The sequence below is a fragment of the Apium graveolens genome, chromosome 8, assembly GCF_009905375.1.
Source record: "Apium graveolens cultivar Ventura chromosome 8, ASM990537v1, whole genome shotgun sequence".
Classification (NCBI taxonomy): domain Eukaryota; kingdom Viridiplantae; phylum Streptophyta; class Magnoliopsida; order Apiales; family Apiaceae; genus Apium; species Apium graveolens.
Genome location: NC_133654.1, coordinates 216085175 through 216112920, shown reverse-complemented (window position 1 = coordinate 216112920; position 27746 = coordinate 216085175). Strand labels below are relative to the sequence as shown.

General features: G+C 36.7%; 1 protein-coding gene across 1 annotated transcript; it reads right to left on the bottom strand.

The window, feature by feature from the left end:
* Positions 1 to 22210: 22210 nt before the first annotated feature.
* Positions 22211 to 24244, bottom strand: LOC141676844 (7-deoxyloganetin glucosyltransferase-like). The gene is made up of 2 exons (XM_074482562.1): positions 23537 to 24244; positions 22211 to 23420 (listed from the first exon to the last, which is right to left on the bottom strand). The coding sequence occupies exons 1-2, from the start codon at positions 24048 to 24050 to the stop codon at positions 22486 to 22488; spliced, it is 1449 nt and encodes a 482-aa protein (XP_074338663.1). The 5' UTR covers positions 24051 to 24244; the 3' UTR covers positions 22211 to 22485.
* Positions 24245 to 27746: the final 3502 nt, after the last annotated feature.

Here is a 27746-nt window from a genome sequence, read left to right as displayed (position 1 = left end):
TAAAGAATTAATATTTGCACTACCTTTCCTAATACCGTAATTTAATTAATTCGGTTCCAATATTATTTGCTTATTAAATTCCCCATGTTTAAAATATCATATGTCCATTAATTAAATAAATTACTGATAATTATTTAATTAATATCTTTTATCCTTGATCATCCACTCAACCTTTATTTAATTATGCCAGAATAAATTCCACCTGCAGGGTTTCACATAATTAAATCTTTTTGAGCTTTCAAGGGGACATCATTAACCCGAATATTATCAGGACATGGATTCCTTCAATAAATAATATCCACCATGTATATAATTCCATCACCCAAAATATAATGATATAATTTAAAAGAATTATTTCATATATAAATCAAAGCATGTAAATAATATACACGTGTCAATTACTATTTCCGGATTAAGAACTTAAGCATTAATAATAACATAGAATCTTAGTTCTCCTTCTTAATCAGTATTAAGGGAACAATTCTAAATTTGATCCTGTTCAATATACACAAAGTATACTAGTATTATTTATTAGTGAATATAAACTAATCTAAATAATACTACAGCCATACTAGTGGATTGTCCAACACCACCTGTGCTGTGAACCTTATTATATTATATAACCGTATTTAACAATCTAATATTCTGTATCCCATTTGATACTAGATTGTTCACAATATATAATATTAGACAACATGTAAACATTCAAATGATTCTCAAATAAACTGGCCAGAAATAAATGTACATACTTCAAATAAATATGTTCAGTATACACTAACAGTAGTATCGTATACTTGAGGTTCGTGTTTGGGTATACAACAATCAATGGTCTAGAAAGAATAAGGTTCATGGCTCAAGATTAATAACTGGAATCAGGGTTTAGGTTTTTGTGCTTCAAAGCACTTGCAATATCACAGGATTATCAAGTACTACAATATCTTGAGAAAGTTCAGAACACTTGCCTGGTACTAGCTTACTATTCTGCACTCACTTCCAATCACAATCGTCTTACTCCTCAACTACCTGTTTCCCTTTCCTACGCCTTGCTTCTTCTGCTCACATATCATAAACGTCTATCAATAATCGACTCATAGAGTTCTATTCAACACATACTTCTGTCTACCCTTCGTTTTAACCAAATCCGATTAACAGATTGAAAGTTATGCAATAATCAAGTAAACACCGAATATATAGACTGATAGTCAATCAACAAGTCACATATAGCACATAATACATCACGTAATCAATGATATATTATTTATAAAGAAGTCTCGGGTCATAAATAGGCTTTCTGATATTTAAAATAATTTTTAAAACATTTTTCGGAATTAAAACGGGTCGTTGGATCAATTTAGGAATAATAAACAGGGTTCGGTTGGCCAATTCCGGCTCCGAAATAATTTTATACTAATTATCGAGCCTTGGAAATAATTTAGAATGATATTTTAACAGCTCGAAACTATTTTTCGGAATTTTTAAATCATTTTTAAGTAATTATATCTAATTAAATAATTAACTAAAATTAATTAATAATTAATTAAATCAATTAATCAATTAATTTCCAAATTAATTGACCAATTAATCGATTGAAAATTAACTGAAATTAATTAACTAATTAATTCAGATTTATTTTTGAATTAAAAATAATTTTCGGAATTAAAATAATAATTTTCAGAATTTTCAGAAATTAAAAATGAATTTTTATAATAAAAATAAATAGGAAATATGATTTTTAAACATTTTATAAACAGGAATCCTATTTTTGAAAACTTTGCAAACTACAGGGACTAAACTTCACCATCTTCAAAAATACAGGGACTAAACTCCAATTTTGCAGTTTCAGTCGCCGGAAAAATCGGGGGTGGCCGGAGAAGACGATCCCGGCGTCCTCACCCCACCAACACCTCCAGATCAACACTACACAACACCAGGAACTTGTTCATGCATTCAAAACATTCTAATCATCCCTGTTCTGGCCGGAAATTGGCCAAGAACATCGCCGGTTTCCGGCGAACATCGTAAATCTTTAAAACACAACTCCCTTCGATTCAAGCATCCTTTGTTAACGAGCTATATATCAATCGATTTCAAATTTTATAAGGAACACAACCCACTATAAATCAACAGCTAATAACCCCTGAATCAAAAACCCCCAAATTTCAATTGAAAACATTCATACGGGTTATAAACCCTAATTTTGAAATTCGAAAATTAAACCCACTTTTGAGCATGTTATTGAACTCCAAATCAGACGTATGACATATGCAAATCATCAGGAAAACAAGCTCTACAACATGCAATCATCAAATCATACAAACAATCATCCGAACAAAAAATTAATATTTTTAATAAAATAAATTCGAAAATAAATAAATTTTCAGAAAATAAATAAATTTTCAGAAAATAAACCTTTGATTCTGCAGTGAAACAAAGCTCAGAATCTGATAGAACACTTCAAATCCTTCGTTTTGGTTACTCAATCTTTGAAAACAGAGATTGGTAACGCCTTCGTTTTGCTGTTTGATTCTTAGAACAGTTTATGTAATTAGGGTTTTTCTCTGAAAATTATAAAATTAACTATCTGCAAATGATTTTGATACGAAATAAAATACGTAAAAGGCTATTTATAATTACGGAAAATTAGTATCCCGTTGGATCATTCCGGATATAAAACGGTACGTTTATTTATAAAAACTGATCCAGCGGTATCGGTTTTCGGGATAATTATCCAAATCAGTACAATTTGTACTGCGGTCTTGGTCTCAGTGCCTGGTTACACGTACTACGAAGTGATAATTGGGATAGTTTAATAAAAAGCTCCCGCTTATCGAAAATACGGGTTTTATTGATTTACCGAAATGAATATTGTATCGAAAATATTGCGCCGGGACCCGCGCAGAATAAACCGTACGCCGGATCGAAAAAGTCGAAACATGGAATATGCTTGGAATATTACAATTAGGTTAGGAAGGAGTTCTCGGAAAAGTTTCGGGTTCCAAAAACGTAACAACGGTTGACGTCAGTTGGTTCCCGTTTTTATAAAATAGATTTTAAATACTCGGAAAAAGATTTTATAAATTTCATATGATCCTTATAAATCCATAAATCAACATAAAAATAATTAGAAAAATATGACAATTATCTATGTTTTATTTTGGATATATAAAAATTAAAATACTCAATTAATATTATTTTTGAATATCCAAGTACAGATAACATTTAACAATTAACTCACAGAATAGATACTGAACACACATAATAATTATTTAATAGCAAAATAATTACACGATATATCCCAGATATTACAATATATGCATGAGCTATATGACATGATAAATAAAGCTATAAATCCTTAAAAACCATATGGCAAAAATATGCAACTATATGAACTAAACTAACATGAAAATGCAACTACATGACACGTACACAAATATGTTCCTTAACTACCACCCCCAAACTTAAAATCTTCACTGTCCCCAGTGAAGGTAATAGAAAGGAACACAGGGTATACCTACTCAGACGAATCATCATCATCACCCTCAGAGGGTGGAGTGTCAGGAGGTGGATAAGCAGAATCCTCACCAAAAACGGGCCACTGGATGTTAGCTCCAAGGCCTCTAAATGCAGTCCCAAGTAACTGGGTGAGCTCCTCCACAAACTGACTATATGACTCATACATCACATTCATCCTCCTTGAAAGCCTCATGTACTGGACATCAGCCAATCCCGAACCATCTCCTCCCTGAGCTCTCAAAGAGCCTGCCTCTCCCTGAGCCTGAATGGGCCTCGCAGCAGTATTCCTCGAAGAATCAGTAGCAGTCCGATTGGTGTTGCTGCTACCCACAGTTCGTGATCTCTTTGGGGCCATGAGAACTAAGAATAAGAGTTGATGAGTTTGTGATTGGTGAGTAGGAGAGATTTTGGAGAGTGAAAGTGTGTGGGATATGTATGGAGAGGTTGTATGTATTTATAGGGCAAAATTAGGGTTAGAATTTGATTAGGAGTGGGGATTGTGGCAAGGTATGGGGGGGAAATCCTGGGTTAATGGGTTATATTTTTTTTGTAATTTTTTTTTATTTTGTCAATTTTTTTTAGGCTGAAAAATGATTTTCAACAGTCAGGGACGCACGCGGTCGCCTGGCACCAGCACGCGGGCGCATGCTGGCACGCGGTCGCGCGCTCCTAGCACGTGGGCCCCTACTAGGCTTCTGGAAAAAAAAATCTGTAACTTTTTTTCTGATTTTTTTTTGGGGTTTTGGATAAAGTACTACATTCTAAGGTGTCCTATGGTCTCATATCTTGGGTTGCCTTCCAAGAAGCGCTTCTTTTACGTCATTAGCTTGACGTGGAGTTATGGGATCAAGTTGACAATAAAACGGCACTAACCACTTCATAGTTTGCCGTATCCCCATAATAGTGCTTCAATCTGTGACCATTTACTTTGAATGCTTGGCCCGGATCATTCTCAAAAATCTCCACTGCTCCATGTGGAAACACGGTTTTGACGATAAGTGGTCCAGACCACCTTGATTTCAACTTCCCAGGAAAAAGTCGGAGACGAGAGTTGAATAGAAGAACTTGTTGCCCCGGCACGAATGACTTAGGCGATAGCTTCCTGTCATGCCACCTTTTTACCTTTTCCTTGTACATTTTATTATTTCCGTACGCTTGAAGTCAAAATTCACCAAGTTCATTTAACTTAAGCATTCGCTTCTTCCCAGCTGCATCTAGATCAAGGTTTAACTTCTTCAATGCCCAATAAGCCTTATGCTCAAGCTCCGAAGGTAAATGACATCCCTTACCATAGACAAGTTGAAACGGGGACATCCCAAGTGGAGTCTTGTATGCTGTTCTATAAGCCCAAACAGCTTCATCGAGCTTCAAAGACCAATCTTTCCTTGACGGACAAACGACTTTCTCTAGAATGCACTTGATCTCTCTATTAGACACTTCAGCTTGACCATTAGTTTGTGGATGATAGGCAGTAGCAATGCGATGATTCACATTATAGCGTTGCATCATAGAAGTAAACTTACGATTACAAAAATACGACATTTCGTCACTTATGATAACTCATGGCGTTCCAAACCTTGTGAATATTTGCTTATGAAGAAAACTCAACACTACCTTTGCATCATTAGTCGGTAGAGCTTTGACTTTTACCCATTTCGAGACATAATCGACTGCCATCAAGATGTACTGATTATTGTAGGATGAGATAAATGGTCCCATGAAATCGATTCCCCAAACATCGAAGACCTCAACTTCAAGTAGCACATTTAAAGGTATCTCATCCTTAAGGTATCACACCTTAAAACGAACTGATGTACATCCTTAAACAATGTAGGCCAGAAAAAACCTGCTTGAAGAATACGAGCTGCTGTCTTTTCACCACCATAATGCTCACCATAAACTGTGGAATGAAAGTCTCGTAATATGCCCTCTGTCTCACAGAATGGGATACATCTCCTGATGATCTGGTCAGCTCCTTGTCTAAACAAATATGGTTCATCTCACATGTACCACTTCACCTCATGCAGAAACTTCTTCTTTTGAGCCGCATTCATATTAGGAGGCATTATATTGCTAGTAAGATAGTTTACAATGTCTGCGAACCATGGCCCTTCCTATTGAATTGTGAACAACTGTTCATCCGGAAAAGATTCGTTGATCAATGTCTTATCATGTGAAGTAGAATCGGGATTCTCCAATCTAGAGAGATGGTCAGCTACTTGATTTTCAGTACCTTTTCGATCCTTAATCTCTAACTCAAATTCCTTTAGTAAGAGAACCCAACGAATAAGTCTAGGCTTCGAATCCTTCTTTGAGACCAGATAGCGGATGACAGCGTGATCAGTGAACACTGTCACCTTTGTCCCAAGTAGATAAGATCGAAATTTTTTGAAACCAAAAACTATAGCCAAGAGCTCCTTCTCAGTAGTGGTGTAGTTCAGTTGGGCTCCATTTAGCGTCTTACTAGCATAGTAGACCACATGAAAGATATTAGTCTTTCGCTGCCCAAGAACTGCTCCCACTACATAATCACTTGCATCACACATCATCTCAAAAGGTTCTCTCCAATCGGGTGCCGTAATAACTGGTACGATGATTAAACTCTTCTTGAGAGTCTCGAATGCTATCACGCATTCATCATCAAATTTGAAAGGCACATCTTTCTCGAGCAAGTTGCACAACGGCTTAGATATCTTAGATAAGTCCTTGATGAAACACCGATAAAAACACGCATGACCAAGAAAGCTACGGATTCCTTTCACAAAATTAGGTGGCGGAAGATTTTCAATGATGCCCACCTTGGCTTTATCCACCTCAATACTTTTACTAGAGACCTTATGCCCAAGAATGATGCCTTGTTGCACCATGAAGTGACATTTTTCCCATTGAGCACCAGATTGGTCTCAACACACCTTTTGAGCACCAAACGGAGATTATTCAAGCATTCATCATACAAATGTCCAAAGACGGAGAAGTCGTCCATGAACACTTCGACATTATTTCCAATCATATCAGAGAATATGGCCATCATGCATCTCTGAAAAGTGGCAGGTGCACCACATAAGCCAAAAGAAACTCTGCGAAAAGTAAACGTACCAAATGGACAAGTGAAAGTAGTCTTCTCTTGATCTTCTGGTGCAATGCAAATCTGATTGTAGCCCGAATAGCCATCCAGAAGACGACAACACTCATGACCAGCCAACCTGTCAAGCATCTGATCAATAAATGGAAGAGGGAAGTGATCCTTCCTCGTGGCTTTATTCAACTTCCTGTAGTACATGCATACCCTCCATCATGTGATTGTTCGAGTGGGGATGAGCTCGTTCTTCTCATTTGCTACCACAGTAATACCTCATTTCTTAGGTACATATTGCACGGGGCTCACCCAAGAACTGTCAGAAATAGGATATATGATTCCTGCATCCAGCCATTTTAGAATTTCTTTCTTCCCCACTTGTTTCATGATAGGATTAAGCCTCCACTATTGCTCAACAGTCGGCTTGCTACCTTCCTCTAGCAGAATTTTATGCATGCAGTACGAAGGGATGATCCCTTTTATATCTGTTATAGACCATCCGATGGCCGATTTAAATTCTCTCAGAATCCTCTAGAGCATGTCCTCATCACTACCTTAAAGGTCAGATGCAATAATAACAGGAAAAGTAGATGCGTCACCTAAAAAAGCATACCTCAAGTGTTCAGGCAATGGTTTAAGCTCCAAAGTAGGTGCTTCCTCAGTAGATGGTTTGAGCTTTCCCTCAGCATTCTTGAGATCAGTATTTCCAAGAGATTCAAATGGCATGTCTAGCTTCCGTTTCCAAGGAGAAACATTTAGATATTGTAACTGCTCATTGCCTTCATCATCTTCACTGTCAAAATCCCCCAATAAGGCTTTTTCTAAGGCATTAGACCTTAGCACATGATCAAGTTCTGAAGTAACTGCAGAATTGACCAAATCCACCTTGAAGCACTCCTCATCTTCGAAGGGAATTTCATCACATTGAACACATTGAATATCACATCTTGATCTTGCACCCTCATAGTGAGTTCACCTTTTTGCACATCTATCAAGGTACGGCCTGTAGCCAAGAAAGGTCTTCCCAAGATTATGGGAATCTTCTTATCTTCCTCGAAATCCAGAATGATAAAATCTGCAGGTAAGATGAGCTTGTCCACCTTTACTAGCACGTCCTTCACGATGCCTCGTGGGTATGTAATCGAACGATCAGCCAATTGTAGAGACATATAGGTGGGCTTCAGATCAGGAAAATTCTGCTTTTTGAAGATAGATAACGGCATCAGATTGATGCTTGCTCCCAAATCGCAAAGGTACTTGTCAAATGACAACTTTCCAATGGTGCAAGGAATGGTGAAGCTACCTGGATCCTTAAGCTTTGGAGGTAACTTTTGTTGCAGCACGGCACTGCACTCTTCCGTCAGAGCAACGGTATCAAGATCATCCAGTTTCACCTTCCTCGAAAAAATACCTTTCATGAATTTCACATAACTAGGCATTTGCTCAAGCGCCTCAGCGAAAGGTATGTTGATGTGAAGTTTCTTGAACACCTCCAGAAACTTACCAAATTGCTTGTCCAGCTTTTGTTTTTGCAATCGCTTAGGAAAAGGTGGCGGAGGATAGAGTTGTTTCTCCCCTGTATTACCCTCAAGCAGAGTGTGTTCAACAGTAGTCTTCCTTGGTTCCCCCTCTTTCTCTTTTTGCATTCCTTCTTCATCTACAACTTCAACTTCTACATCTTTTGCTTTTTCAGCATCAGTAACTTTTCCAGACCTTAAGGTGACAGCTTTGACTTGCTCTTTAGCTTCCTTCCTGCCTGGCACTTCAGTATCACTGGAAAGTGTGCCAGGTTGACGATTGAGCAAGGCATTAGCTATTATTTCAATTTGATTTTCCAAGGTCTTGATAGAAACAGCCTGACGTTTGCACAACAGCTTTAACTCCTCAAAATTAGCACTAGAAGTTGGAGCAGCACCTCCTTGTTGAGGATACGGTTGCCTTTGAGAAAATTGTTGAGGTTGCTGGAATCCAGGTGGATTAAACTGTTTATTTGCAGCTTGCTGATATAACTGCTAAACAACATTCTGATTATTGCTCCAGCTGAAATTGGGATAATTTATGTTATTAGGATGATAAGTAGCGGGCACAGGCTGCTGCGGTTTCTGGAAATTGTTCACATACTGAACAGATTCATTAACAAGGGAACACTGATCCGTAGCATGAGAGCCTGTACAAAGCTCACAGACACTAGATAATTGATTTACGTCATAGTTGGTTAAAGAATCGACCATCATAGTCAGCATCGTGAGCTATGCTGCAATAGTTGTAGTTCCATCGACTTCCAGAATACCTTCTACTTTCCCAGGAATCATCCTTTGAGTTGGGTTTTGATACTCGTTTGCAGCCATAGTTTCAATGAGATTATAGGCCTTAGTATAGCTTTTAGCCCACAAGGAGCCTCCAGAAGCTGCATCGAGCATGGGTCGAGATTGGACCCCCAAACCATTGTAGAAACCAGTGATCACCATCCAGTCAGGCATCCCATGATATGGACACTTTCTCAACATCTCTTTGTAGCGCTCCAAGCTTCACACATAGATTCTCCTGGTTGTTGCGCAAACTGAGTAAGAGCATTCCTCATAGCCGCAGTTTTGGCCATTGGATAGAACTTCACCAGAAACTTTTGCGCAAGATCTTCCCAAGTAGTGATGGACCCAGCTGGTAAAGAATGTAACCAGTCCTTAGCTTTGTCCCTCAGAGAGAATGGGAAAAGCCTCAACTTGATAGCCTCATCAGTGACACCATTATATTTGAAAGTACTACAGATCTCGACAAATTTCCTAATATGCATGTTGGGATCTTCAGTCGCAGCCCCTCCGAAAGAAACAGAATTCTGCACCATCTGAATAGTGCATGGCTTGATTTCAAAAGTATTGGCCTGAATAGCCGGATGAATGATGTTTGACTGAATGTCATCAATTTTAGGATGAGAAGAGTCCATAAGAGCTTGATCAGCTTGAGCTAGACGTTCACCCATTGTTTCAGGTTCTTTCTTTTCACTCTCTTTATCTGAATCTTCAAAAACTATCTTCTCCGGAAAGTCAAGAGCTTTATCTGTCTCCTCAGCTTTATCCAGATTTCTCTTGCAAGTGCGAGAACATGTTTGCATAAACGCTCGCTAGAGTACCTGAAACACAACTGGAAGCAGTAAGTAACAAGTCTTAATCAATGAATCCTAATGACCACTGATGGTAAGTACATAAACTAAATAAATTAATACCGAGTCCCCGGCAGCGGCGCCAAAAACTTGTTAGGCACAAAGCATGCGCTAAATAATTCACGCAAGTATACGTGTTCGCAAGTAATATAGAATGATTTCTAGCTCGTTCCCACAGAGACTCTGATTAATTATATTTAATTAACACTTACTCACCAATGTATGATTATTCTTCAATGCCAAGACAATAACAATTAATGTTGGTAAACTAATAATTACTACGAGAATTAAACACTTGAATTAACAATATTAAACACACATGAGATCCTAACTTCATTACTAATTCATTCAATAGTTATTGTTATTAACCTTAGCATGTAATGGTGATGATATTAATCGAACAACACGAAACTGATAAATGCCAACTTTCATTATACGAATACCATTCTACCAAGCATCCACAATTAAGATAGAAGTTGAATAGGCATCAATTATGTTGAGACCCTATATGTCTACAGAATTTGACAACATAATGATTTAAGCGCAAGTTATTCATGATGATTACACTGGGCAAGTAAAACGGTTAGAGTTACCCACTAATCATGCATACAATATATGAACCTATGCTAGCATGGCAAGTTCTAAATCTCAAGATTCACTGTCGCTTCATAAGAGATTAACAGGCTATCTTACATGTTCGCGACGTATATAAGACGAATAAGCACAACCTATACTAGATATCATAAAATCACCACATATCAAGGTATTAAACAATTAACTAAAGAATTCCATAGTAAATTCGCTAGGATCCCATGATCATGATTAGCCCATAATAGAACTCATCATCACCATGGGTTCATATAAAAGCATGATAATAACACAACGATATAAGGCTAATAAAAATACTTAATAAATAATGAAGTACGTCACAAGAGTATTAAGGTTCAAAACATAAAGAGAACTAGCATCCACTATTACAACGAATTAAAAGAATCACAAGATAAACGTATGATTCCTCTTCTTCATTGTTGCGTGCTAAAACGGTCTTCTCAATCTTCTTGCCCTTGCTCTTGATGAAGAAAACGTCTTCCCATAAGGTTTATATAATAACCCAAGAGAACCAGTGCCAACAGAAGCCCAATTGTACTTGAATTAATAAAATTCAGATTCTGAAATTTTGCACGCACGCGGTCGCCTGCTGTCTCCACGCGGCCGCTTGCTGGCACGCGGTCGCCTGCTCCTGACGGGCTGTCGCCCGCTACCCTTCTGGAAAATACTTTATTTTGCTTCTGTTTTTGCTGATTTCTTCACTCATCACCCCTAGACTGATTCCAAGTACTTCCTTAAACTCTCTTTGATGAAAACCACCTATCTAAGCCAGTTATACCCTGAAATGTAAAAACACTAGAAAATGCGTTAAATACACAAAATACTTGAGTTCAAGACACCAATTCAAGCCGTTATGAGATGCTCTAAGTGGTATAAAATGCCACTTATCAATCTAATTCAACAAATCTTCAAATTCAAGCACTTCAACAATAAGTCTCCACTCTGCAAACCTCTAATAACACTCTCACAGCTCAGGTGCAAGCTCTCACTACTCTAGTGCAGAGTCAACAGGATGACTTTCAAACTTTGGTGGACTCCCATAAGCACCTTCATATGCAAAACTTTGTTGCCTTGGGAGCCATTATGGGAAAGCTAATCATTCCATTTCATGTACTTCCTGAAGCTGTGAGGCCAGAACTGCCACTCCCGTAATCATACATGTCACCAAGACTAAGGGGGACATAGAAACTAGGATTCAACAATTCAAGGATGCTGGAAAGTCAAAAGAAGTCATCTCTATAACTCAGCATGGTCAAAGCTCTTCAACAGTTCAAATCACTCATGATGTTGGAAAAGAAAGACACTTGAAAGCTGTAGAACGACCTTGTCAAGATAATGAATTTAATGAACTTCTGACAGTCTTGAGGGTGTCTCTTCACAACAATATAAACTTTCTCAGAGTGGTGCTAATCAAGGTTGATAACTTTCTAGGAAAGAGAATAGTGGAAAATATAAATGACTGTGGACTGGACAGAGGTCTCCAGGTGTCTCTCACCAATATTCAAAAACTGAGAGCATCTGAGATGGATGTAATAATTGACAAAGTACACAGAGTTATTCCAGAGGACATCCAGCTGCTAAAGGAACTCAGAAATGCTCAGATAGCTGCTTTCCCTGAAGCCTATCTTCATCCAAACTGGGGGATTGCCTACATATGCCCACAAACCAGAAAGTGCAGACACTTCACAGTTCCTAAACACTGTGTGAGGAATAACTTGGGATTGATCATGACCCTTAAACCTGATCTAAAGACCAAAATCAAAAAAAAATCCTGAAGATGAGGAAATGATCAGGATCTTGGGGAGATATCTACAAAATGTTGAAACTATGTTACCCACAACAGACTACAATATGATGGAAGACAAGGATGATGATGAGCAGAAGGATGACAATCAAAAGCCTTCTGGATCAAATCCAAGTCAAGCCTCTAAAGCAACTAGTAGTAAGGACAAAAGTCAAGGAGGGAAGAAGGAGGTTGAAAAGAGAGGAAGTGAGAGGAGATGTAAAAAGATTCATGATGGCTCGGAACCACACCAAACCCTAAAAATCCAAACAAAAGCAGCTCAACCCTTAGCTCAATCTTCAAAGTCAACAATTTCAACCATTAAACCACCTCAAACTTCTAAGCCTAAATTCCTATACAGGCAAACTGCTAACTCTTTTCTAAAAATTCCAATCACCACAAGCCAAACATCTCTAAAGAAAATCACAGTCCTACCTTCTGTCAAACCATCACATAAAACTCATTTCAAGTTTTTTGGGAGAAAACCTAAGAAAGCTAAGCCTACTGAAAAGGTTGAAGTCACTGAAAGGGCCATCTGTAATTATTTAAAGCAGAATAATTTTCTACCCTTAAATTGGTGCAGTTCAGATGAAGACTATTTTCAACAACTGGTTGAGGAGATAGTTAGAGTATGGGTTGTTACTTTAAAGGAAGTAAGAATTTACTTTCAAGAAGGGTCCTTCACTTTTCTAGGCATCAATTTGATGGACACTCTTTCTCCAATAGAAATTAAGAGAGTGATAAGTTTGTTGAAAGATAAGGATACTGCTACAAGAGCATGGAGATAAGTTCTAGCTGAATGGTTGATTGCAAGAGAGGAAAGAAGAGCAAGGGGTATAACAGAGTTTAAGGAGAAAAGGAGAAAGTATGATAAAGAGATTGAAATGTACATCAAAAGATCAGAAGAACTTAAAGTTAAAAGGATGAGCAGAATTTCTAAAGGTGGAAGATTTCTGAATATAAAAGCTGGCTCTTCCTCAAAATTCAGAATTGAAATGTTAGATGGTTATCCAAAGCAAGACAGACTCAAGCTGATAGAAGCTCTATAGGGACCCCAATTATAGAGGAACTGGAAATTCTGGTATATTTAAAAGACCTCGTTAGAGAAGAATCAAAAGTTCCAGTCTTTGTCTAGTGCTTGTAATTGTCAAAATCAAAATCATCTAATGTACAATTGTTGTAATTATGTCAACTTTTATATTAGTCTTATTTTCCATATTAACTTGGGGTTAGTCTTGTTAACAAGCATGAATTTGTGTTAAGAAATCTTCTCACAAATTGGGGGAGATTGTTGTGTAAGACATGCCTGTACTTTAACAAGACTAAGTCAAATTGACAACCCTAAGTAAGTTGATTTGTAATCTTAATTTGTATTTTGTACTTGTAACATTTAAAGTCTGTAAAAATATCGAAAGAGCAGTCTGGGATCTTTTTCTATAAACAGTGTCAAGCCTAAGAATTATATATGGAAGAAGATCAAGAAGATCATGCCTCAGAAGAATTATGAAGAAGCTTGGAGTTGAATAAATCTGTTTTGAGAAAAATATTCTAAGTCAAGACCTCTACAAGTCACAGATTTAGTGTTATAGAGAAGTCACTCGAGAACTTCAAATGACTTATAGAAAACTCAGAAAAGCTACTAGAGAACTCAGAGATATCGACAAGTCAAATTGAAGACATGAAGATTGGAGATATCGACAAGTCAATTCTTCACTAGAGAACTCATAGTTATTGACAAGTCAACATTCATTAGAGAACTCTGAGTTATAGATAAGTCAAATTTCGCTCGAGAACTCAGAGATATCGACAAGCCAAAGTTCACTAGAGAACTCTGAGTTATCGGTAAGTCAAATTTGACTAGAGAACTCTGAGTTATTGACAAGTTAATATCTCACTAGAGAACTTAGAGATATCGATAAGTCAAAGTGAAGATATGAAGATTAGAGATCTCGATAAGCCAAATTCTCTTATAGAGTACTCAGAGACCTCTACAAGTCAAATCAACCATGGAGTATTAGAGATCTCGATAAGCCAATATACTTATCGAGATGTCAAGATCTCTATTTGCCTAACTGTAGATCTCGAGGTAAAATCTCAAAGTACAAATTGCAGATCAGTTCAATATCCTAGATCAACAATCAACAAATAATACAATCAGTTAGATTGATAAGTATACAAAAAGTAGCTTGAAGAGTGTGTAAGATCAAGGGTGAAGATAAACTGACAAAGGAAGATCAAAGTTAACACGGTATGCAAAGATATGCTAAGCCATAAATGGAAGATATACTTTCCTAAAATGGAAATGATAAGTGACAGTTTACTAAAGTAAAAAACATGTCTTATTATACACCGTGTAAACCAGAAGTTAACTGTGATATAAAGTTAATACTGGTCCTTTGTTAGAGAGTAACAACTTAGATCAGGAATTCTTGTATTTCTATCAAGTAGAAGCTAAGCTCTTTATCAACAAAGAGCCTAGAAAATTTGTAGCAAAACATTCTTAATTTTAATATAAAATTAAGTGAGTTTTGAAAGATTGTGTTATTCATAGCTGCATGTTTAATTTCTGTTATAATACATCTTACTAAAAGATTTGATTTACTTTGTTCAAAACCAAAATAGTTCAAGAAAAGCATAAAAACACTAAAACACATTCACCCCCCCTGTGTGTAATTCATTACCTAACAGGAGTATTCTGTGGATAGGTTTTTTGATTTCAAGCTGGTGGATGGAAAATCCATGACTGAACAGGTTCATGAGTTTGAGATGTTAGTTCATGCTTTGGGGGAGTCTGGTATGGTCTTGCCTGAGAAGTTTCAGGTTATGTCAGTGAATTGAAAAGCTCTCTAAGTCTTGGGAAGAGTTTGCTCTCTCCCTGAAAAGACAGAAAGGAGAGATCACATGGACTAACTTGATGTTGGAAATCTCTGTGCATAAGCAGCACAAATCCAAACAAGGATATGTGATTCCTGTTGAACATAGGAGCTCGATGATGAATATAGTGACTGTAGGACAGAAAATAAAGGTAGTCACTAAGAAGGCTAACACTAAACTTGACAAGAATAAGCCTAAGAAACCAAAGGCAAACAAACCATGTTGGTCTTGTGGATATGTTGGTCATTAGAACAAGGACTGTCCAATTAAGAAAGTTAAGAAAGCTGGAGTGGTAGCTCAAGAAAATATTGTTCTTGGTCTTAGAACAACGAGTGGGCATGTAGCTAACATGATATTTGGTGAGGTTGTTTCCTCTCGAACCGATGACAGGTATGTTACTTACAATCCTGTACTACTTTCCACTTATCTGTCCCATTAGTGGTTGATTGATACTTGAGCTAATATGCATATTTGTGCTGATATTAGTTTGTTTGTATCTTATCAACAGAGTCATGGAGTGACAGTGACGATGGGGAATACTAGTGTGCGCAAGTGCTTGGAATAGGAAATGTGGACCTAAAGTTTGCTTCTGGGCGGATTCTATCTCTCACTATAGTGCATCGTGTTCCCTCAATTAATAGAAATATAATAAGTGGAAGTTGTTTAGTTAAGAATGGTTTTGAACTTTCTTTGAAGTGTAATAAAGTAGTTATTAAGCGTGCAAAGGTAGTCAAGGACTTTGGAAGTGATTTTATCACTTACAATGTCGAGGATGAGCCTTTAACTTTCCGGCAAGCCATGGATTATTCGGAGTCAAGGCATTGAAAAGGCGTTGTGAAGAGTGAAACTGATTCGATTGTTTCTAACTGAACATGAGAGTTAGTTGATCTCCCTCCTGGGTGTTCTACTATTGGATGTAAATGGATCTTCAAGAGAAAGGTAAACCTTAATGGCTCAATAGATAAGTACAAGGCTAGGCTAGTTCCTAAGGACTTTAGGCAAAGGGAAGGCATTGACTACTTTGATACATACTCTCCTATTGCCCGAATGACAACAATTAGAATGCTTATTGCATTGGCTTCCGTACATGGTCTTATCATCCATTAAATGGATGTAAAGACATCTTTTCTTCATGATGACCTTGAAGAAGAGATTTATATGGATCAGCCTGAGGGATTTGTTGCTTCTGGTAATGAGAGAAAAGTATGTAGACTAGTCAAGTCCATCTATGGCCTTAAACAAGTACCAATAGACTGGCATGAAAAGTTTGATGAAACTGTTTTAGACTTCGAGTTTTTAGTTAATGAAAATGATAAGTGTGTCTACTATAAGGTTAGAGGTAATGATTGTGTGATTGTGTGCTTGTATGTAGATGATATTCTGTTGTTTGGAACCAATATTGAGATTATTAACGAGACAAAGAGTTTTTTGAAGAGGCACTTTGAAATGAAGGATATGGGTGAGGCTAGTGTGATTCTTGGGATCAAGTTGACTCAGTCAACTGATGGAATAAAATTGTCACAGTCTCATTATATAGAGAAATCTATACTTTAGAAGTACGGTTATTGAAATTGTAGAATCGCTAGTACACTATATGATTCAGTTGCTATAGTCAAGAATAGTTTAGAAGTTCCTGTGTCTCAGTTAAGGTATTCTCAGATTATTGAGAGTTTATAATATCTTGCTAATGTGACTAGACTAGATATTTCTTATTATGTGTCTTCTAAGTTAGCTAGATGTACAAGTTGTCCAAACAAGACTCATTGGGAGGCACTGGATAGAGTTCTTAGTTATCTCAAGGGAACTGTTTCCTTGGCTTGCATTACCGGATATTTTCGGGGGTACTCGAGGGGTACAGTGATGCAAGTTGGATAGCTAAAAAATCTGGTTCCAATGGAGTAACTTGAATTGCTAGTTAGCAAGAGTTTTATTAAACTCTGATGAAAATAGTTTTGGATCAGGATTTGGTAAATCCCGATGGACCAAATACGGTGTCAGGATTTATAAACTCTGAATGGGGTCAAGTCGTAAGACGAGATGTTGGCAGTACATCTTTGAAGATGCCCAGCTAAGCGAATGCAATTGTGAGGTCGCAATTATAGGAATGGGTTATTCCTTGAAGCATTCGACAAACAGGATCGAGACACGACCATAACGTCTCAAAGCCGTAGATCTGCACCATAGCCTTTTGACTTGTCGTCGTCTATGGAGTGTGGTTACACCAAATGAAAAGAGATTCAAGGTGAAACATTCTATCTATATTCGGTAGCCATCGAAGTAGGGGACTTAGGAGGGTTCAAACCCGGAAGGGTACCGACTCTGAAAAGCAAGTCATGATAAAAGCTGATATGCATTTCTGTATGGAATTGTGGGGGATTGTTAGAAAATGAAAAGTTTGAGGCATGTTTTAGACATGTTCTTGTTGTAATTTCCTAAAACTAATTGTTGGAGGTTGTTCCTTGTAATGAGGACTTAAACTTTCATGTTTGGATCTAAGTCATTTTCTTAGTGTAATCCATATAGAAATTGAGGTGAAGTTAGTTATTTGAAATGGGTTTGTGGGTTTTGTCCCACATTGATTAAGTAAAGAGGGGCGTTGTGCTTTATATAGTACCATGTGCAAGAGTAGTATACCAACTACTAAGGCATGTGGGTGTGCATGGTGCTATTGTGTGCCTCGCGTGCGCGCGCGCACACACGGCGCGCGCCGCCTCGCCTCGCCACGCCACGAATCGACATGACTCGGGTCAGGCCGGGTCGGGTCAAAGGGCGATTTGGGCGTATGTCTCGGCGTCTCGCGTACTGGTGGCGACCTGGGCGAGAAATTTTACTGCTTGTTTATTAAAATAATTACTAACTTGTTATATTGTTTTAATCTGAATATTGAATCTGTGTAACATGGAATATCAGTATTTGCTGATCAGAATTTCTAACTCTGATTTGCTGGAATAAATACTGATCAACCTTGGATCAGGATTTGCTTGATGAAGCTGTCAGATCCTGACGTGCCTGGATCAGGATTTGTTGAGTGCAAATACTGATGGGCTGGATGTATCATGATTTGAGAAATCTGATACTGACAGTTATGTTTCAGTTTCTGGAAATATTCTATTAAATGCAATTTAAGTCAGAATATTTTTTTTAATTAATGCATATCTTCAGTTACGTTTTTATTTTGTATAACATATAAGCTAAAACATCTGGAAGAGATATACGTCAATCACAAAATTGTGAAACCCTGACTGTTATCTCTCTCTCTTTCTCTCCTCCATAATATACAGATCATAACGTTTTCTGGGAGGTCAGGTCGTTGTTGAACTATATATGTGGACGAGTTGCTCTCTATATATGTGGACGAGTTGCTCTGTGTTGTTGTACCCTGAAAGTGATATAGCTGCAATCCAACACAGCGTAACTGGAACAATAATCTCTTCAAAAATAGTTTAGACTTCTCGAAGGGTAAGCGCCTCAGTTGTTCATAGTTCTTTCAGATCGGTTAAAACTTCAGTTAGAGCTAAGTGTTCTATCCTTTTTTTGTCAATTCAGTTACTCATATATCTTGTTGTTTTGCCTTCATTTTTTGTTTTGTTATTTGATTTAATTGCATGTTCTTACCTAATCCTGATTATATGTCTTATTGTTGCGTGTAGTGTTGGTTTATTACCCAACAATGAAACAACGCGTTTTTGTTAGTCGGACGAAGCAACCTAAAAATTATTGTGCATGAAATGATATTTACAATATGATGATTCGTTTAAATGCCAGACATAGCCGAACGAACGAGGCACGCGATTTTTTTTTAAGGTGCAATTGTCCATTCAATTTGCTTAAGAGATTAGAGCAGAAGAGAGGTTAGACCATTCAGTTTGCAGTATTGGAATACAAGAGTATAACGGGTGAGACTTGAGAGCTGCTTTGTTTTCTTCCAGGTTGCTTGATTTACCTTTTGCAGTACAGGTGCAACCTCTACTGTAGAATCATTGTTAGAAGATATCGTATTTTGGAAATCATGTTGAGGGAAGGAAGATTGAAGAGCAGTCTTGTTTTGTAAATTAGCCCTGCTTCTACAAGCGTGACACATTCATACTATTGAAGTATACTGTCGTATTCTTACTGTCTCAATAAATCAAGTGGTGAAGCTCTATAGTTCCTTTGAATCTCTCAAATGCATCTTCATGGATGATTCAGTCTGTTTACATAAGTTTGGCATATTTTCTTTATCTAGATTGTCTTAATTTGGAAAAATAAATATTTATATGCAAGTGCAAGCTTGATGCTGAGACCTATAATGCTTTAATCAGTGAACATGCTCGAGCTGTTCAGTGACGTTGGGCTATGAACATAACGAAAATACATGCTTTGTGCAGCTGTGTGTAACTGGATTCTTCCCTCTAATCGCTCTTCCTGAGCTTCTTTCCTTCCTTTTTAGTATGCGATCTATTTTAGGAAATCAAAAATGTTTATTATTAATGAAAACACACTTTCTTTTTCGTTTAAAATATACAGATGCGTCTATTTATCTTAAGATTTTTTGCATTGATTTATTTTTGCTGACTCTTGCTTTCTGCCTTCTTGTGTCCCCAAATTTTGAGATTCTAATCCTGTTAAACTAATTTGTTTGTTTCTTGATCCAAATTTTTTATGTTACAGAGCTAAAATAATCTTGATCTTTGCTATCAATTATTGCAGCCCTGAAGCTTTTCAACTATTGCAGCTTTTGGTTATCATAATCAACTAGAGTAACAGCCCGTCACCCGTGCATTTGGAATACTCTAGAGTTACCATACTTCGAGCTAATGAAAGGAACAAAAATCTGCTCTGATACAACTACCCTCAGTACTGTGATAGAAAATTGATATTACATCAATGAGGGAGAAAAGAGCAGAATGTGAGATGTGACCCTGATGTTGTGATTTTTACTAGCATGATCCATTTGTGTACAGTTTGTATGCAAGATGAATAATCAAATGTGGTATTTGATCCAATGCTGACTGAAGGGCTTAAACATAATACCGCATCATCTAATACTCTACTTGGTGCGTATGCTTAGCGAGGGATGAATAAAGAGGCATTGTTAGTCAATGAGATAAATATGGTGTTTGCCCTGTTGCTGTGTTTATCACAGCAACCTGAAAAGGCCACGGAGGTATTTGAAGCAATGAAATAGAACTGGAAACCCAGTTTAATAAGTTAAAATGCCATACTTGATGCCTATGGAGTTAGTGGTCATCTAACAGAAGCAGTGGATTTTTGCAAGCTACGGAACAAGAGAGGGTGCATCCGAACAATTCCTCTATTTTTATGTTGTTGGCTGCTTGTGGTCGCTGCTGTCGAAAGGTGAAGATTGGTTCTATACTTTCAGCTACTGAGTCCTGAGGCACTGAATAAATACAGTTGCATACAACTCTGCTATTGGAACCAATCTTATGTAATTATACAATTGCAATATCATTCTCATGCCCGACTGACCAGAATGTTGTGGCTCAAAGATTTTGATGGTCTGCTACTCCTTTATTTGGATACTAACCATGTGCTTATTACAAACGTAATGACTTATTATGTATTAAAGTTCATATTAACAACCGTCATGAGGAATAAAAATGTGAGCTTGACTAAATTATGGCAGTAACCTTACCACCAGACATTTATATTGGGGACGGAGATGGGCTGTGTCTGGAATAAGGCTATGAGCTGCAATGCAGCGTAGCATCCTCTCCTTCGCACATGAAAGTGTCGGGACCGAGTATTCTGTTGTCGTCCAAAAAAGAATAGGTACTGCCGTTGTTTCTTTAAAGAAACAACAGCTTCACTAATTCTTGTTTGTTACAAGTCATAACATAATTCATTGATCCTTTCTCTCAAATTAAAGAGGGCAACGTCTGATCCTTTCTCTCAAGATATCCTCGCAGAAATGAAATTCTTTAAAGCCTACAATTATAATCTCTGCTTCTACTGAGGTGTGTTCGGAAGTCATGGTATCATCTTATACAATCACCTTATTTCATAGATCTCCACTATAATCATAGCAAGAAGAAAAATAAGCATCTTCTGTTTTTTTCAAGATCATTTTCATACTCGTTTTTCAATATGTCTGGATAATGAACGATGGAACATCCTGTGGTCTAATATGCTTTTCGATTACAATGCACAAGCCATCGGAGAGGCAACTATACCTCTGTTATCATTGAAGTGAGAGACAGGGAGGACTGAAGTTTTGATGAAGCGTCAACCCTGAGCTTTTTACTTCATGCAAAGAACCAGAGTGTGTTACTGTTAATGATATAACAGGCTTAATTAAGGGGTCCCTTCATGTTCTATTGGGCCTCTTGCACTTGCTAATAGCCGGCCCTGTCATAGCATCTTTAAGGGCCATAATAATGCAGAGGCCATCTCTCATTTAGTACTATAAGAAAGTACTGGTCGTATGAATTCTGTTATAAAGACAGTACAAGACTACAAGTGATCATGTTACTTGATTTATTATTGAAACATTCAGACACTACTCTTTTCACACACATGTGGATTATTTTATTGGGATACATCTTATGTAATTAGTTGTAAATTTGTAACTTAAATGGTTAGACTCTGCTTTTGATATTTTCAACTTTAGCAAGAGTTGTAATTGCACTAAATTTAGAAAAACTAGAACCAAATATATGAATCAGATGAGTTCTAAATGTACATGCAACTCTGTTTTGAAACACGCCAGCTTTCTGTTTCTCTCTGTTCAGAGTTTTGGTATAACCTAGTAATTTGTCGATTTCTGCTGCGGCAGCTAAGAAGAGCACCAGGAAGCGTGTAGTATTTCAAGCTAACATATGACATTGTATATGTGTGGCATTCCCTGAAGCTGCATGGTGACCAAACTCCTCCCAAGTGATACTTTCGGAACAAAATATATACTTATCATCTTAGAGATATAATGGAGTAGAGGTACTTGTTTTTTATCAATGAAACCAGAGATTGAGATCGAAGCTTTTCATCCGTCGTTCAGAAGAAATCACAATCAAGGGTTTTAGTATAGTAAATGCCAGGTTTGTGAAGTATATCAGTTTTTGGGTCTTTTCCGTGCATAAATTGTTTTAATCTGGTTATCAATTGCATTCTATTACTAATATTCTGCCAACGAAATGCTGATAATCGTCCTCCACATCTCCTTGCTAACTTAACACATGAAAAGGACATAACAGGTTGCGTACTAGCATGTAGTCATGTACTAGTATACAAAAACTTTATTCAAATTGAACCCTGAATTTGCCCAGATACAAGTTGATACTACTGTCCAACAATTATTATAATTCAAACCTTAATGTTTCAGTTTGAATCAAACACTATTCCTACGTTGATGAAATTTGACATAAAATTGACAAGAGTAAACAGGCAGTACATAACTTTAGCATGCTAGGAAATAAGAGGTGAGCCATTGTGCTAGGTGCAACCTAACTACCTAAGCTCACATCGATTACTAATACTCTAGTCACTCAAAAGACAAACCAGATTTTCCAAGTTTAGCGAAGATGATCCATCAGGACCACATGCCTTTTGTGCCATTCTTTTCCACTCTGTAGCCTTCTTCCTCATTTTATGGCCCTTCTCTCCATTCATCAATAATCTAACAAGCTTCTTCACATCATCTCTCTTTGCATCATTAGGTGTCTCCATCCCGCACTCCCATTCGTTACACATGTACTTGCAGTTTGTTTGCTGATCTCCAACATGAGGCCAACACAGCATTGGTACTCCCGCGGATAAGCTCTCCATGATTGAGTTCCATCCTCCATGTGTCCAGAACCCTCCCACTGATGCGTGGTTGAGGACTTCCTCTTGTGAACACCAGCTTGTTATAAATCCCCGGTTCTTGATTGCTTCCATAAATTCAACTCCCAAAGTAGCTGCAGTTTCACCAACGATCAAGTCTGGCCTAATTATCCATAAGAAGCAGCAGTTGCTATTAGCAAGTCCCCAACCAAACTCCTTCAGCTGCTCTGCAGAGACAACAGTTATGCTTCCAAAATTTACATAAACAACAGAATTAACTTCTTTAGAGTCCAGCCATTGGATACATGTTTTTTCCTCTTCCCAGAGGTTGTAGCCAATGCACTTGAGACGCTCTTCCTGATCTGATTGTATTTGGTCGAGAAGCAACTGCAGAGGGCCTATTGTGTAAACATTAGTAAACATGGATAAGATGACATTCACAACTTCCTGTTCCAGATCATCGAAAGTAGTAAATACATTTCCTGTAACATTGGTTGCTCTCTGAGCAGATTCCATTAAAAAGTTGAATACTACATCATTTGAGTCCATAATTTTTATATAGCTTGGGAGATCCCTCAAGCGAATATCTCCCATTCCAGGGATCCAGTCAACAATGGTGTCCAAATAACCATTCGTAAGATAGCTCTCATCTGCATCATGATAATTAACCATAAAGTCATATACATGGGAGTTATGAACACTAATATATGTAGTTACATGCATATTAGTGCAATTGTGTAACACTAGAAAAACTGTAAAATCCTACCCTTCAATGGTATTAGACCTCTTTCAAGAGCACTTTTGAACTGATACAATGCCATAAATACACAAGCAGCAATTGTCCAAAGGAAAACAGTTGGAATTCCTAGTGAACGTGCAGCATTAGCTGTAAATGGCATGAAACCATCAGATAGGATGGAAGTGACCGGATAAATTTCAGCATCGAGCTTTATGAGAAGGTTCTGAAATGCAGGCAACATCCTGTTTTCCAAAATGGAAAGGCCAAGTGCAGCTACATCTTGAGTGACATCAGAATCAGTAGTAGGGAGGCCATCGGGGATGGTTTCGAACCTGAAACCTTCTAGGCCTTCAACAGATTGAAGTGCTCCCGATTTAAGCAAACGTTTGTTGTTAAACTCAGTATTAACAAATGTAATGAAAATGTCTTTGCTGTGAAGGAGCTTTGCCATTTTCAGCATAGCCTTTATGTGGCTTTGAGCTGGATATGGTATGCATACTACATGAGCCTGCTTCTTTCCTCCTGCTCTTGCTGGCGCCATACCTTTTAAAAACTTTTTTTATCTGTAATGCAAGCCCTTCTTCTTGTTCTTTTGATGGTGTCTTCTTGTTTTTTTTTATTGTATAAACTTTTACCACTTGGACTATCCGCCCATGTCTTCTCGTCGGGCTGGTTATCAAATTATGACGGGAAACAATCCCTGCAAAATCTGTTCTTTTTTCTTTTCTCGATAAAGTAACAGAACTGCATGATATATTGATATTAGATTAGGAAAATGCTAGGGGTATCAAATTATTTTCTAAAAAAATTACAAAATGCCACATGTTTGGCTACATGAAAATGGATCAAAAATATCAATAAATTTATTTTATACTGTCACATCAGCCATAACACTGTCATTTTGTAACAATTTTTTGTGACTGTAGCATTACTCGTTAGATTATACAGCATAGTATGAGTTCATGGTGTCATGGGCGTAGGCATCTTCCCCTTAATTCGCAGGGATTAAGGTGGCCATTATCACAAGATTGCTGAGAGAATTTATTGTTTGTCCCATATTTGTCCGTTTGTTTCTCTTTTTATCCCTCGACTCCTTGAGACAGTTGTTCTGCCTACAATATATCTTGTTTTCTTTAAATTTTTTGAAGTTGAGTTCAACATAAATGAAAACCAGAGATCTTAATTAACAAAAATTATGTAAAATATAATTTGAAAAAGAAAATGGTGAGTTATTTTGATTATATACAGTTGGCACCCTTAGCTAAAAATTATTAATACATATTATAAATAAAAAATATAGAGATTATGTAAAAAAATTAATCTCCAATAGTACATTTCGTCTTGTTTATAAATATAGTGTTATATTTGTTGAACCACTACAAACATGTAAGACATCTGTAAATAAATAATTTAATCATTTATTACTATATTGAACATATATATTCTATTTATAACAATATAAAATTTTAATAACATGTTATTTTTAAAATATAGCTAACCAATATAGTTAATACTATCGAAGTAAAATGTCTTACAGGTTTAACAAATTTTACATATTATCCCAATTATAACTAACACAACTGGGGATGCTGTTATTGGGTAAAAACAGTTAATCCTCCCTCTATATATAATCAAAATTAAATAAGCACAGAAGACCTGATAAAAAACGATCGAGCCTTCTTGATGGTTATATTTTTAGTCAGCACGCCATTCTTGAAGAGACAGTCTTCTTGGTAAATTACCAAGTTCTGTACCAGAATCTAAATGAGGTGCGCAGCTTTCTTTAAAATAATCTAGAAATCAATAGATGTAATGTTTGTGGATTTAATCATTGCATATTTTTTTTCTCTTTAAAAGCGTGCAGTGGCTAATTTTCCAAATTTAACAACTATGGCGTGCCCAAATACAAGGCGGGTGCTTTCAAACAAATAAACATAAAAAATGCAACGCTGACAGACTAAAATAATAGGTGGATGCTTTTTTGTTTCACTCCCATGTATGCACCTAGGCTAAGGGCCTTTGATCATGCTCCTTATAAATATTATAAAATATTAATTTTTAATAATTTAAGACATAATTTTAAATTTCAATTTTTGAATTTCAACTCCAACAATATTCTTTATCTTTAATTCTTATTATTATAATAATAATAAATTTGAATGAGATGTGAAAGGAAAAGAGAGAAAAGAACTAAAAATAAGAGAGAGAAATCAATTTTTTATTGATAAATATGATATAAGGGATGACTTGTAATTTCTTAGAGCAAGTCCAACGGTCTCTTAATGAGTTTCTTATAAATATTATAAAATATTAATTCTTAGTGATTTAAGACATGATTTTGAATTTAAACTCCAACAATGATCTTTATCTTCATTCCTTATTATTATAATAATAATAAATTTGAATGAGATATGAAAGGAAGAGAGAGAAAAGAACTAAGAAGAAGAGACAAAAATTATTTTTTTATTGATAAAAATGAAATAAGGGATGACTTGTGGTTCCTTAAAGATAAGGGATGAGAGAATTGTCTTAGTGATACTGTTGGAGTGTATTTTTTTGTCATATTTCTTATATTTGAAGTTAAAAGCAAGTTTAGGGGAGCTGTTGGACTTGCTCTTAAAGGTAAGGTATGAGAGAAGTGTCTTAGTGATATAAGGAACTACTAAGACACTGTTGGAGTGCAATTTTATGTCATCTTTCTTATATTTGGACTTAAGAGCATATTTAAGGGAGCTGTTGGACTTGCTCTAAGCTGGAAATAAAGAAATAAGTTATAGATACATTTTAAACTTGAAAATTTGCATTAATATCTAAAACAAAATAAATTCAATTCCTAAATGAAAGGACACATTTCAATGAGTTGGTTGCGCGAGATAGAAAGGCATTGATTTGTAGGTGAATATGGGACTTGCATTCGTTCAGAGGTGAACTGCACATGGAAGATTTTTAAACGAGCCAGTTGGAACTTCTAGGATTCTGATATTCATTCATGGGTAGAGCTATGAATATCAACACGTGTTTGATAATATGCCTATTACTCTTCAGGCATGTGAAATGGGTAGTATTTACGTACTACGATATCAGTTCTTACGATGTACACAAGCTTATATATTAATGAAGTATCCCTTACTAAACAAGTTAGATGTGTTAATTCAAGTGTTTATGATGATAAGAGTTCTTAGCAACAGAATGAAGACATCAGATTGGAATCATCCGAGATCTCAGCAATGTTTATCAGAATGCAGTTTGTTCAATCTTTCTGGAAGTCTATCCCGCAGGTTTAGTATTAGGTTGTTAGGGTTTGTGTAAATCTTGTTTATCAGGATAAACCTTATCTCAAACAAACCTTATCTTATAAATCAAGTTTAAAATCTCTCAAGCCTTATCTTTACTTGATTTATCTCTTTCAAACGTACTAACAGATTAGTTTCAAAGATTCATTCAAAATATTTTCAAACAAACTTATCTTCCAACCTTATCTTGTGTTTGAAAATAAATCTGTTAGAACTTTGCTTATAAATACAACTCTTCATTTCAGATTTTTAGCTTACACTTTCACGTCTTTTCTTCATCATCTGAAATCATTTTCTTGTTCCATACTCGAGATATATATATCCAGAAAAACAAGAAACCTAGTTTGAGTTGTAAACTTTCACATTATATTATTGTATTTGAATCGTGTATTATATCACTTGTCCCGGGTTGTGGGAGGTTGATTACAACAGGAAGGCCAAGTAGCTTTGTGCTAGGTAGTTGTGTGCTAGGGAAAGGGTTCTTTCAAGTGGGCCAAGTTTGTAATCAAGGAAAGTTTGTAAGTACTTTGTTTTAAGTGGATATAATACATTCTCTATGGTAGTTGGCATGGGGACTTGGAAGTAGGCCATAGACTAGGTGTAGGGGCCGAACCAAGTGAAAACTCTTGGTGTTCTGCATTGTTTAATTTCTTTATTACTGCATTTATATTTCAGTAATTTACTTTCTGCAGTTAAAAGAGACTGTCTCATACCCTGTCTCATTTGTAAAGGGACTGTCCCATTTGCATAAGAGACTGTCCCATTTGCCTTGACAGTTAGAATATTATTATATCTATCGAGCCATCGAATTTCATTTGGTATCAGAGCAGGTGCATTTAATTCTCTTTTTAGTGTTTATTTTGCTAGCGATCCATGGCTCAACCAGATAGGTATTCAAACAATTATCCACCACTGCTTCATGGTGCTGAAAACTACAATGACTG